The sequence below is a fragment of the Solea senegalensis genome, linkage group LG10 (assembly GCF_019176455.1).
Source record: "Solea senegalensis isolate Sse05_10M linkage group LG10, IFAPA_SoseM_1, whole genome shotgun sequence".
Lineage (NCBI taxonomy): Eukaryota > Metazoa > Chordata > Actinopteri > Pleuronectiformes > Soleidae > Solea > Solea senegalensis.
Window position 1 is genome coordinate 2523984 of NC_058030.1, and position 13320 is coordinate 2537303.

Consider the following 13320-nt stretch of genomic DNA (forward strand, 5'->3'; position numbering starts at 1 on the left):
ATAGAGTAGCACAACAATCAAAAAAACACAAGGCCCTCTTTTTTCCCCCAACATACTGCAAAACATAATTATTGCACTCATTGAAAATACTGTGAAGTTTCACCCGAGGCCCTTTTTTCAAACAAAATGAAGACAGTGTCGGAATGAAAACCCATTCTTTTCTGAGTACGTAAGGTATACTTACAAAAAAAAAAGTATTTACACTGCAGTAAAACCTACTTTTTTGTCCAAAGCAACCTGCGTGACACACGCAACAAATTCACGAAAATTCACCCCAGAATTGTTCCCAATCTTGGACCATTTACTTGCACCAATGACTTGCTAAGGCCTCGGACCCCAAGACGTACACCTCTGCTTCATGTCTATGTTAAAAACTCTGAATTTACAGTTTGTTGGAGACTCACGGCCAGGATGACTAAAGTCCGCCATCATGTATGCAGAAGTTTGGTTTTTAACCCTTTAAGAGTGAACGCCTCGCTGGTGACACGTTTGGGCAAGCGTTCTTTGTATTATCGTAACTACACGGCGGGTTTGTGCTATTGGAAAAAAAATTCCAACGGCTGAATATTTGTTTCCACTACTTTGAGTTTGTCTTGTGATGAGGAGCAGCCGTCCTCAAGTGGGAGACCTGGGACCTGCAAACTCTGCAAGAGGAGCGCAGTCTGGAAATGTGAGGACTGTGATGTGGGTCTCAGGCGGGATTAACACTGGCAGAACTACCAAGACCTCTCAATATGAAGGGACTGTATCTGCAGCCAGAGAGGAAAGAGTTGTAAAAATCAACGCCTGTTTTTGCAAACTAGGAGACAAATACTAAACTTTGTTTTAGGCAGTTCAAATTTCAAAATTAAAATGCAAAATCTATTATTCGTGTACAACTACAGTGTTTTAAAAAAAACTCTAAAATCAAATGAGTTTTTCTAAATGAATTTTAAACTGTTAATGCACTCTTTGGACGTGCAGTAAATAGAAAATAATTGTCAGATATTGAAAGTTCTAAGTATTATGGACCAAAGGACATTTTCTGGTCCTTTTGTGACATTTTGAGGCTTAGGTGTAAAAGGGTTAAAGATGGGCCAATGACACAGGGTAACAGAGCAGGTAGCTCCAGAATTAAACAGAAAAAGGTACGTTTATATGACAATTTACAAAAAAATAAACAAGCCTCAAGTTAATAAAATCCTATAAAAGTACTGTATATGCACATGTCATCATTTCCTTCACCTCACTCTTCTCTTAATTGTGTTGTGAGAACCTATGTGGCCTTCAGTGAACATCTAAACTCATTATTATATTCACTGTAGTTTCTCCACAACTGTAAAAACATAAAAGCAACAGAACAAGGCTTGTTCACGGGGTAATGAAATACAGAAATTCATACAATCGGTAATCTACTTATCCATTTATCCAATCTATTTAATTATTGAATGGAAAAGTCAAGTGAAAGGAGCCGTTTCCTGCAGGCGTCTCCTCCCCACTGTTGTTGAGACTGAGCGTGCAGTCACTGTCAGTCACAGGTCTGAGGTTTAAGGTCAAGAAAAGAGTCAGGTTTAGGAATTTTGTTGAAATGGTCAAGGTTAACTCCAGCAGCGATGTGGTCAGATTATGTCTGTGCGTGCTCTCACAACTCACATGTAAATAAACAGACCTGTGGTTCATCCGTCAATTCACTCATCACCCCAGCAGCGTGATTTAAGAAGTCTCTTTGAAGACACTGACTGTTTGTTGTGACACGACAAGCTGCACTTGTTTTTAGTTTGAACACGGATTTAGTCTGTCAATCACACTAGTCTTCTGCTGCTGGCGGCCCGTGGCCAAGAGATTAGGATTTGGACTTGTAACCCGAGTTCAAATCAGTTCAAAATAAGGCACCCAGTCCTCTGTTGCTTCCCGGGCACAGATAAGTGTTGCCCACTGCTCCTGTGCCCGGGTAAAAAGGGTAAAATTCATAAATCGTTCTAAATTCTTCTGTGAAAGCCAAATCTGAATGGTGAATCACCTTTTCGCCATTCGTACCCAGAATCTTGGCGTCTGAGTTACCACAGACATCAGGCAACATGACCACAGGTAAGCAGATGTTTTTGAAAACAGTGCTTTTTTTCCTCTCAAAGACATATTTGTCCACACAAAAAAACTCATGGTTAAGAGCTGTCAAAAGCATTGTATGGACTGATACAATTGTTGAATATCTGCTCCTGGTCTCTTTCTTTTGTCTCTACCTCACCTCCCTCTTGTCCTTTCTCTCCCCCCTTTCTGTCACCCATTTTTTTCCTTTCACCCCAACCTGTCTAGGCAGGTGGCCGCACATCTTTGAGTCTGGTTCAGGGAGATGCCGCTAGTGTTTGCTCATTGTGTGAACTGTTGGGTTTCTCTGCTCTTGATGATGCTGTACAAAGCCTTGAGATAATGAATGTTGTGATTCAGCGCTATACGAATAAAATTGAATTGTATTGAATAACAAAGTAGAGCTATTTGTCAACATCTCATTGGAAGACAAAGCAAACAAAAGGCAAATCAAAGTTAACTTGAAGTACAACGACAGTCTCGGACTTGTCCATGTCGAGTTCTACACTGGTGTTTCGGTGCGTTTTGTATGTGTTTGGGCAGCGTTGAAGAACCAAGGACTGGTGGGGGTCAAGAACAATGTTGAAACGTACAGGAAGAAGAAGAACTGTGTTGAAGAACTTCAAACACGATATGCATGATATTGGACTTTCTGCCGATATGCAGATATATCGGGAGTGCTTGGGCCGATAACTGATATGTCTGTCTCTCCTTTTGTCCAACTGCAGAGGTCATTTCTGTAGAGACGTTAACAGAATATTTGTCGCAGCAGATGTGGATAGTAGCTGTAGCGGGCGTTAGCATAGAAGTCAAGGAGGTAGCAGCTTTTTCAGCCTACTTTTTTAGTCATGAGTTACATCGGTGGATCTTGGCGTGTTCCCGAATTGAGAACTTTGAACTGTGACGGGCAGCATTTCACCTCTTGGTGTGCAGCAGACTGCTGGAAGGAGAACATCATGTGACATGAGCCGTGACGAATCGACAAAAGTGACATTGTGTAGGCGAAGGTTTCCTAAAACCTGTTACTCTGTCTCGGTATCTGGGTTCATAAATGACTCAAACAGAATCCACACATCCCTTTCAGATAATTACAGTTTTACACGACTCTGTGACTTCACGTCCGATTGCCAAAGTGATTGACACCATTGAGAAGTGTGTCAACTCTGTCAACTTACATTTTTCACCAACGCAGCTACAGGTGATCGTCTCAGCTGATTGTGTTGAAAGAAGACTTATAGCTAAAGGGGCTGAGATTATAGATGAGCTACTGATAGTGCTAATCACAGGGCTGTAGGTCTGCGATCTGAGTTCCTTCTTGAATGAGAACAAGCCCGACTTTGCAAAACAGTTTTGCATAAAAACCTGTTTTGTTTGCATAAAACAAAATAAAAGGTAAAACTGAAGCTTCTATGAATTAATGATGTGTGACGTGACACATTTGTGGAGGGGAAAAAGTACTCTAAACTTCATCATTGAAACCTTTTTTTTCTTTCAGTTTGACAAAATAATGAAAAGGTATGAGTAATGTGTCACTGTTGCCTCCGGGGGGGATTCACGGTGGGTGGGTGGTCCTGAAGAAGAGCCAGTGTGGTGGTGAGTTCACGCTGAGGTCATCTTTCATTGATATTCTTTGGAGCTTTGAGACATTGACTTTAAGGCTATTTTGAGCAGTTTTTTTGACCTGTGTTTGTGTGAATCCCGAGCAGTCACAAGACAACTGGATCAAATTTGCTTATCTTATCTTAAATGAAAGCCGACATCAGTGATGGACTAATGGGCCCGGTAGCAAACTAACAGCGACACTAACGCTCCCCCTGACAAGTGGCTCATGTTTGGCCATAATTCTGCGCAACTGCTCACATGACAACATGATTACACCCAAGAATCTGAAATGAAATGCTAATTTTCACTCATTTTCTCACACTGAGGTAGCATGACTCACTGTCACATCTATTTTTATGTCCAGCAAAGATAAATAGCCTTGTTTTTGGGGGGGTTTATGGCGCCAAGTCTATGCCTTTAGGACACACATTATTGGTCTCAGGCTATCATGACGCATGGTCCACCACAGGGGGACAGTGGGGACGGGCAGCAATTCGAAGCGCTGTGTGTGTCATGTTGAGACAGACAGACTGTGATAGAATTGCGTCTTTGATTTCCTACCCATGACACATTTGAATGGTAATTAAAACACAACACACACACACAGGAACACGTCAGGAGAAGAGAAAGAGTAACGACCGATCAGAAATCCATGAACTATTCAGAGAATTGTTTTCGGTTTTCTTTGGAACATTTTTTTGTACTCAAGTCAAGACTTAAAATAAACATTTGGTGGGTGAAATATTGATGAATATTGATGGGTGAAATTCACAAACTTCACATTTTCCTGATTGCACGAAAGGACGTTTCAGCACTGGAAACAATGTAGGCCAACTGTTTGCATAATTTATCAACTGTCTGTCTGTCAAATACTTGAGCTAAAACACAGATTGCTGCCCGGGGCGTGCTGCTATGTCCCTGAACACGATCCAGACACTTGTTCTTACTGATAACACGGCAAGAATAGAGTGGTTAAGAATTACTTTCTGCATCATCACCCCATTAGACATTACAGTCTGTTTCTTATCTTCTCACTCTCTCCCACCAAAGTCCACAGAGAAAATGTGCGATTTTAGCTCATGGGGTTGTTGAAGTTTCAATGTGTATTTATGTGACTTCAGCGTTTGAAATTGTTTTGTCGGATTTACCTGTGTGACACAAAAATACCAAACAAGGCGGCAGTAGAGCGGCAGCTCCTGTGTCCACATGAGCTAAAAAGACACATTTTTTCTATGGACTTTGGTGCAGGAGAGTGAGTGATTTACAAACTGCAGTTTCCCGTCTAATGACAACATAAAACAGCAAACAGGTTTGTTTTTTCCCTTCTGTCCATGCTCACAGCCACATTAATACAAACCTGAACTATCCCTTTAAGTCAATAACATGCTCAATTGTCTCTATGATGATAATAATATATTGTGATTTTTTTATTTTGTTGTCCTTTCCTTTCCTATGACTTTGTGTTTTGTTTTCATGTTTTTTCTCTCTCAACAACAAGAAAAGTCTTTTGTCAAGTGCCAGCAGAGATCAGACAATGTTTCTGAATTTTAATTTCCCTGATTTGTTTTTGATTACTGCGACAACTCCAGGATTCAGAACCACATGGCGAGGACACATGCAGTCGCTCAAATGTCCCCTTAAGACATATTACGCTCTAATTTTATTGACCATTTACATACAAAATGATATGTACTGTCAACACAAATGATAATAATAAAACAGGCCCGAAAAAGGCTGGAAGCTTCTCACTGGTGGCAGTCAGTGAGGAGGGCGTCACTTTTGAGTCTTGAATTACAGCCACGGGGGATATTTCTATTCTGCATCATTCATAAAGGGCAGGCCACCCTGTTTGAAGTCACACTTTATAGAATATCATAGGAATGAAGCAAAATATGTGTTTTTAGCTCATGGCCACACGGCAGCTGCTGCCGCTCTGTTGCTGCCACAATCCAAACTAAGCATTTTAAACACTGAAGTCACAAGGTAAGACATTTGAGCTGTCTGATATTCAAAAATATGAATAGAAGGTAGAAGATAAGAACAATTTAAATACAGCTTGTGTGATTTTCTAATTGTCTGTTGGTGTCTGTTGAGTGATGGTTACATAGGAGGCTTCTTTCACTTCTCTTTGGTCAGAATCTTATCGTCCTTTGTCCACCAGATGTAATTGGACAGCTGATGGACATTTACATCTGGAGATGGCGGCTGATTTATGACCCTCTTGTCCATCATGACTCTGGTGAAGACACCGGGGTCAGGGGTGGAATGACCTGCACTGTTTCACGTAACGACTCTCCAGACAAGGATCCAGCCTACAGATGCTAACGGTGCATGCATCGGAATTTTCAATCATTCTGGTTGGAATTTACCCCTCAGGTCGGATTTCAAACCCGAAAAGACGGCGTAACCTCACAAACCACGACATAGGATTCCAGGATGGCTGCTACTCATGCTATGTTCACTGCTAATTGCACGTCTCTCTTATTTATAATCAACATGTTAAGGCGCTCTAAAGTAAACAGTCCCTGCCAATTTGTTTTCAAAGTGTAAATCAAAAGTATAAGTAAGGCTCAAGTAAGTTCTACCTCCTTTTTGAGAGAAAACCCACAACATGTTGAAGAATTAAAGGCTTCAGTGGCAGCTTCTAATCATAGGAAGGTTTCTAGCAGAGAAGGTATTTCCATCAGGGGATTGAAAAAATACAAATACAATACTCACAATCTCACACCAAATTCCTTTGTGTTCCTTACACTCATCCATGGTTTTCATGTTGGCCCCACCTGTGTTTGCCCTCAAGGGTTCTCCATGTGGGGCCCACGTTAATAAAAGCATATGGGACCTGGATAGTTTGTCCACTTCAAGCTCATTCCCACTTAGTACCCAGATACCCTGGAAAGGGTTATGAAAGTGGGTGTGTGAAGTGGGCAAACACGGATGAAGCCACCGTGTAAACCAGGGGTGTCAAACTCATTTTTGTTCAGGGGCCACATACAGCACAATTTGATCTCAAGGGGGCCGGACCAGTAAAAATAGTAAAATAGCATAATAACCTATGAACAACAAGAACCCCTTTGTTTTTTTCCTTTGTTTTATATTTACTGAAGGATCATTTTACAAAACATGAAATTTCTTGAGAAATAAGTGCAATTTCAACAATATCATGCCGAAATTTACTATTTACACAGCACACTAGATCTACAAAAGGCACAAACATTTAGTCACGGGTATCTGGAGCATTTGACATTTAGATTAGTGTGAAATTTTAACAAATTCATCCTGTGGGCCGATTGGACCCTCTGGCGGGCCGGTTCTGGCCCCCCGGCCGTATGTTTGACACCCCTGGTGTAAACCATTGGACAAACCCGCTTGGGACCCATAATATTGTCAGCCAGGATATAAACCCTTATGGGGCCCATATGGATGTGCTGGCTGTGTAAAACATGATATTTCTGTAATTTCTCTTCTGTTCGGTTTGGCAGCAGTCGGCCGGCAGCTCCAGTGTCCTCAAGAACGCCATGGACTTATGTGTGAGATTGGGAGTCTTGCATTTGTACCTTTTTAATCCCCTGAGGGAAATTCCTTCTCTACATTTATCTCATCCTCTACTAGAAACCTTCCAAGATTAAGAAGCCCCGGGCTGCCACTGGGGAGCTATGGGGGTTGGGTACTTTGCTCAGGAAAGTGCCCAAGTGCCCTTTGAACTGGTGGGGACTTGAACCGACAAAACCTCCGAATACAAGCCAAATTCCCTTTCCAGTTGGCCATGGGCTGCCCCATTGATTCAGATCAGAAAAAGCAGCAAACACATTCTTAACATATACCACAGAGGTGATTCGGATTCACGTGGAGCTTCTGACGAACACAAATGCAGCTGCTACCTTGTGACACTTCTAAAACTGTCTGTCTGCCTCATGGATGTATTATAAGAACTGGATAGGGCACCGCCCCCTCTTGCCTTGAAGACAATTTTGTCATGGTGGCCACTCCCGGTACTACAACAAAAATGCTCATGCGGCCCAAAAAGCAATTTTCCCATTGACCACAATAGTGAAAGAGACATCTGTAAAACGGTCCACAGGACACTTCAAGAGTGGACATAGGCTTTTATAGATCTTTATATACTATATTTTTAATTCATGGAGTTTTATATTTGTAAAACCTTCCTAAAGACCATAAAAAGTGACGTCACAGCGGTGTACGAGCACAGCAAAGCGCGGTCATGTGGCATCTCGGGAACGACGCTACTGTCGGGGAACCGTACGATGTAAAAACTTTATGAGAAATGTGAATAAATGAAGGCAACGATGGGCTTTCTTTTACATTTCAGGACAAATCAGGTATTAGTTATTTATTCGTCGCTCATTAGGATCTATTTTCAAAGTTATTATCGATGTATTAACGAGCCGCTGTGTGGACGGGGCAGATGACGGTGTGGACTGTGGAGCTGTGACCGTGTGATGCACTGAGATCTGCGAGGAAAATCTTGAGTGTGAATATTGCAACTCTTGATTTTCACGCGATATCGAGGATATTTGGATAGGAGGCAGGTTTTCAAGGTTCTTAATTGAGAATCTTGAAAAATAAGATCTCACACACACACACACACACACACACACACACACACACGATGTCTCTTACCCAAAAAGCCTCCCAGCAGGCAGACTGAGGTGGACAGTTGGACCATACTCTTGGGCTTACGTCCTCGGCTCCACGATGCTCTAAACTCAGCAGAATGTGTCGGCACAGATGCCCACACACAGGGTCTGCCACACACACCCTCACACATACACACACATGGGCACGCGCAGCAGACACACACACTGCTACAACACTGGTGTCTGCAACTCCTCGGCGTGTTTGTTCAGCGCGGCACACGTGGAATCGTCAGGCTCCAGGTCTTCAGCGCATCGTTGCGCATCTCTCGGCGAACGCGGGTCTTTCACGTCTGTGCGTCCTGATGTCGGCGGTCTGAAAACACACAAAAGAAACATGAATTCATGACGCCAACTAAGAGGAAAACAGGCAGAAGAGCACAGAGGCACAAAGATGTGAAATCTGAAAGTTTCCGCCTGGACAGAAACAGAACATGTGTCTTCTTGCACAACTCTTTTTCTCTCAGATGATGAAATCAACAGAAAGTGCCAAAACATTACAATTTCAGATGGAACATTAATAATTTGTGACTAAGATTGATTGAGTTAGGGGTCACTGAGATTTCGGGGTCACAGTTATTGGTCAGGATTATCCTCCTCTAGTTTTACTGTCTTCTCCTAATAATAATTCTTGATGCATTGCCACCTCAGGCGAGGAGGGGAATACGTTTTTCAAAAAAGGTTCAAACTCGCAGTCCCCAATCGTACCAAGTCTGGCAGACAATTAGGTGTGAAAACGACTTTAGTGAAAAGAGTAAGACTGTTAACCTGATCGTGGAAAGAAAGATTGAAGTCAGTTTCTTTCCTGACAGAAATTAGTTCTCACTGAGCCACTGACGTTTGGGGGAATCAAATATGGCGACAATACACAGATGCTCGCCACCAAAAACGCTAGCGAGGCCTCAAGTTTTAATGAGCACATTCACACTACTACCAAACAACACATGGGAAGTGTTTTGTGAAGAGATGAAGTTAAGCTGAGTGTTTGAGAACTAGGGGGTCAGAAATCACAGCATCTGGGAGGTAAAGGGAGTGGGCATCAGTCTTTCAGAACTTAGTCAGAACTGAGATGTCAACCCAGCAACAAATATGATGTGGAATTATCTTACACAACACTTTCACATCCATCAATCGATCGATTACTCAGATTTTAAGATATCCCCACACACACACACACACACACACACTCACACGCATCAGCACATAAACTACATCAATTCACTTTCAACACAAAGGCCTGAATGGGTCATTATTACAAATAGAAGTCATTTAAACTCCTAATAATATTAATATGGATAAGTAGAAATAAAAATGGAATTGGAAGGAAAGGAGAGGATGAAATATGGACAATTTTCCGGTCCCTAAGGCAATTGTGATATCTGCAATTTTTTAATTTTCATCTATTTATTGAATTGTTTCTCACCACAGTTGCTCCAAACACTTTTGCAACAACTAATAAACACAATTAATATGAGTTTAATATATGATATGAGTGGCCGTGTTCCGGTTGAGAATTCGGAAATGCAAACATCTCGTTTTGCTAGCCACTATTAGCCAAAACCACTCGATAACAATGCCCTACACCAGGGGTGTCCAAATGTAATGTTCATTGTCACAAATGGAAATGTAACCAAATCTAAGCCACGCAGGAGTAAAAAAATGAGAAGAAAAATTGGAAACCATTAAGAGGCCACTACTTGAAGGGTTTTCAAGAGATGATCTATTATGAGAAAGTCAGGACGATAAAACAGACCGAGATAATCAAGAGCTTATTAAAAAAAAGGAATAAAAGTGTTATAAAATGCATTCCGAGGGAGTGCGGGGAGTGTTTTGTTTTCTATCCGTCTGGTCTCCATCGACACACACACACACACAGCTGTGCTGTGTTCATGATGGCTCAATTCACGCAGTTCACAAATGATGCACATCCATGGAAACAGTGGCTCCATCCAACAGGAACAACACTGAGCAGATCTGTGGGTACAGAACCAGCTTTCTTCTTTTGATATCATGGCTGCCAACGAAGATTTCAGTTCACATACTTCACTTCCACCCAATCAGAATTGGTCGCTGTTTAAAGCACGTTTGCGAGGTCTGTTTTAGCTCAAGCGTGCAGTGATCGATCACCACTGACTCTCAAGAACACCAGGTCATTTTTGACCCTAGAATGAGGAAAACCAGGGAGAAAGAAATGCTGGTTATAATAATACAGTGTGGACCTTCTGTGTTCCCTTTCTGCATGTTTCAGAAGAAGGGCATGAACCATTGATGGTTGCCAACAGAAGACATGAATCTGAGGTAATTAATTGGCAATCTGGGTCCTTAAGTACTGCCAGATGGAGAGCAATAAAGGTTCAGAGCAAGTTCTAAAATTGAAGGGGTTGTCACTTTAACACCTCTTCTCGTTATATACTGATATCCCAACGTTAAGCATCTACCAATATCAGGCCTTGTCCACACAGAAACATAAGTTTCCCTTACACGTGATATTTTTCTTTATGTTCTTCATACAACCCCCCGAAAAATTGCATTTTAGAAAAAAAAAAGAAGGTTCCCTTTTTAAAGCACAACTGAAGTTTTTTATATTCATCTAACCAAAAGAAATTAGCATAAATGGAAGACATTTTAGTAAAAAAAATACATTCCTCAAATCATCATAAACTGGGCAATAAAACATAAAATGAATCTCATTCTCAATCTCACCCAGGTCACCCATCAAACTGAGCCTTTCTTCCTCTGGGGTATCATTGAACCTGTCTGTCTCCAGAGCTAGTGGGAGCGATCTTTGGCATTTACTTCAATTATAATTTACATAGGGTTCTGAACTGTAACATTCTTTATTAAACACTATGTTCTTCATTTTGGCTTGTCCCATATATCAACTGACTGTTTATATTTAAACCTTTGAAACATGTTACTCCTTTTATCTCTTGAATGTTACAAAGCAATGTGTTCTGGAAAACATAAGACAAATGGTACATGTAGAACAAAGATTTGAGCTCCATTCGCCCAGGGGTGACAATGTGAGACATCCCATAAAAAAGTCTTCTTAGTGAGCCTCTGATCAGACATCTTCACAAGTCTATTCCAGAGCCTAAGCATTTCACATTTATGTCTAATGTTGGGTGGTTTCCATCCCAGATCTCCACAAACAGCCAAAACTGATGCCCTATAATGGACCATGTTGGAACCTGTTTGCTCACGGACGCCCCAAACACCAGAAGCATAATCAGACACCGGGCAAACACACGAGTTGTACAGTTGTGTATAGGCATGGACACCTAGGTGATCACAGCCTTTAACCTTTAAGGTATTTATACTGATCAGTGTACGCCAAAGCCATTGAACCCAAATTAAAATAAAAAGGACTTTTGTCTGAAAAGATTTATCCTCATTTACTACTCGTCTCCATTTCCAGCACCATTCTGCAGCAATGTTCAACATAATCTGCAAATCTTCTTCACATTCAGCAAGTAAAACTACATCATCGGCATACAATAAAATATTAATGATTTGGTCATCGACTTTCATTCCAAGAGAACGGGCTTTAATTTGAATTGCTAAATCATTCACATAAATAGAAAACAATGTTGGGGACGATACATCTCCTTGTTTTACACCAAACTGCTCTGGGAATCATGCAGTTGTATAGTTATTAACTTGGAAACAGGCAACAGAGACTTAATGGCGTAATAAAGTTCAAATTAACTCCTGCTTTTAACAACCTATATTGAAGCCTTTCCCTGTTGATCCAGTCAAAGGCCTTCTTGAAATCAGTAAAACAAACAGAAGTAGATCTATTACGAATAATAGAAGAGACTACATAGATATGATCAATGCATGCTCTACCCCTTCTAAATCTATTTTGTTCATCTACAAGTACTCCTGTCGTCTCAAGGTGGTCTACAAGTCTACCATTCAGAAGTGACGAATATAGTTTATACACACAACTAATAAGACTTAAACTCCTATAGCTAAGTGGAAGCTTGGGGTCATTTTTTGCAGATTTAGGAATTGGTTTAATAATGGACTTGTGTCACTGTGGAATAATGCTAATATGAAAACAAAACTGAAATAATTGATATAAAACATCAAACAATTGCGGCAACTTCATCAATTCATTCGAAATCTCATCAATTCCAGTAGCTTTCTCCATTTTGCATTTAGCTATTACACTTTTCACATCGTCCACAGAAAATGTTCTATTCAGGGATGGATTACAGTTATTTATGTCAGCTTTCATGTCAGATTCCATTTGCTCTTTTTTAATTTGATTAATTCCTCCTCCCATTTTTGCAATACAACCCTCAGTATAGAGCCACATTCACCATTGTCTAACTTTCTAACTTTATTTCCATCGGAATAACCTGAGACTTTTGGGACCTAATTTCTTTATTTCATTGCAGAATTGTTGATGGTTGTGAGTTTGTAAATAATCAATATGCAGCAAATTGAAGTTTCGTTTTACAATACGTAAATTCTTATCAAACACAGCTTGCATTTTCTTAAATTCAGTCCTCAACTCATCCTTAAGGTTTTTATTCTTACATCTCTGTTCTGAGTTATCGTACCATGTGTCCAAATCCCTTTGTTTATTTTTGATTTTCCCAAGTCGATCAATAAAGTCCAGCAGCATACACTTACACTGGTTGGAGGACAGAAATGAATCAGGGAATTGCCTGCATAACGCAGACTTTCTAGTAAAATCTAGTATTGATTTTAACAACAACACAACACAGACTCCTCAGTGCTGTTTCAATCACTCTCCTCAAGTGCTCTGCTTGACATGCTTTGCATTTCATGGTTCGTGGTGAACGCGAAGCCAGATGACAAATGTAATTGTAATTCCCAAATCCATGAACCTCAACATATCAACCTGTCTTGGGTGAGCGATCACTGGTGACGGTTGCTGACATCCGGCTGTGCTAATGTCTTTTTTCTTCTTTATGTTCAGTGTACTTCCCAGTGGACATTTCAGGACCCCAGAAGTAGCTGCAGAGTG

General features: G+C 40.9%; 2 protein-coding genes across 3 annotated transcripts in view; both read right to left on the minus strand.

Annotated features, from left to right (window-relative positions):
- The window catches only part of necab2 (N-terminal EF-hand calcium binding protein 2), a 521316-nt gene that overhangs the window by 83647 nt on the left and 424349 nt on the right, over nucleotides 1–13320 (minus strand). The window lies entirely within an intron of this gene.
- il34 (interleukin 34) overlaps nucleotides 1–13320 on the minus strand; it is a 64601-nt gene that overhangs the window by 37629 nt on the left and 13652 nt on the right. For both annotated transcript variants that reach the window (XM_044035780.1, XM_044035779.1), the window contains exon 2: nucleotides 8305–8634. In XM_044035780.1, coding sequence (XP_043891715.1) covers nucleotides 8305–8452 — 148 coding nt within the window. In that variant the 5' untranslated portion in view covers nucleotides 8453–8634. The remainder of the gene's footprint in view (nucleotides 1–8304; nucleotides 8635–13320) is intronic.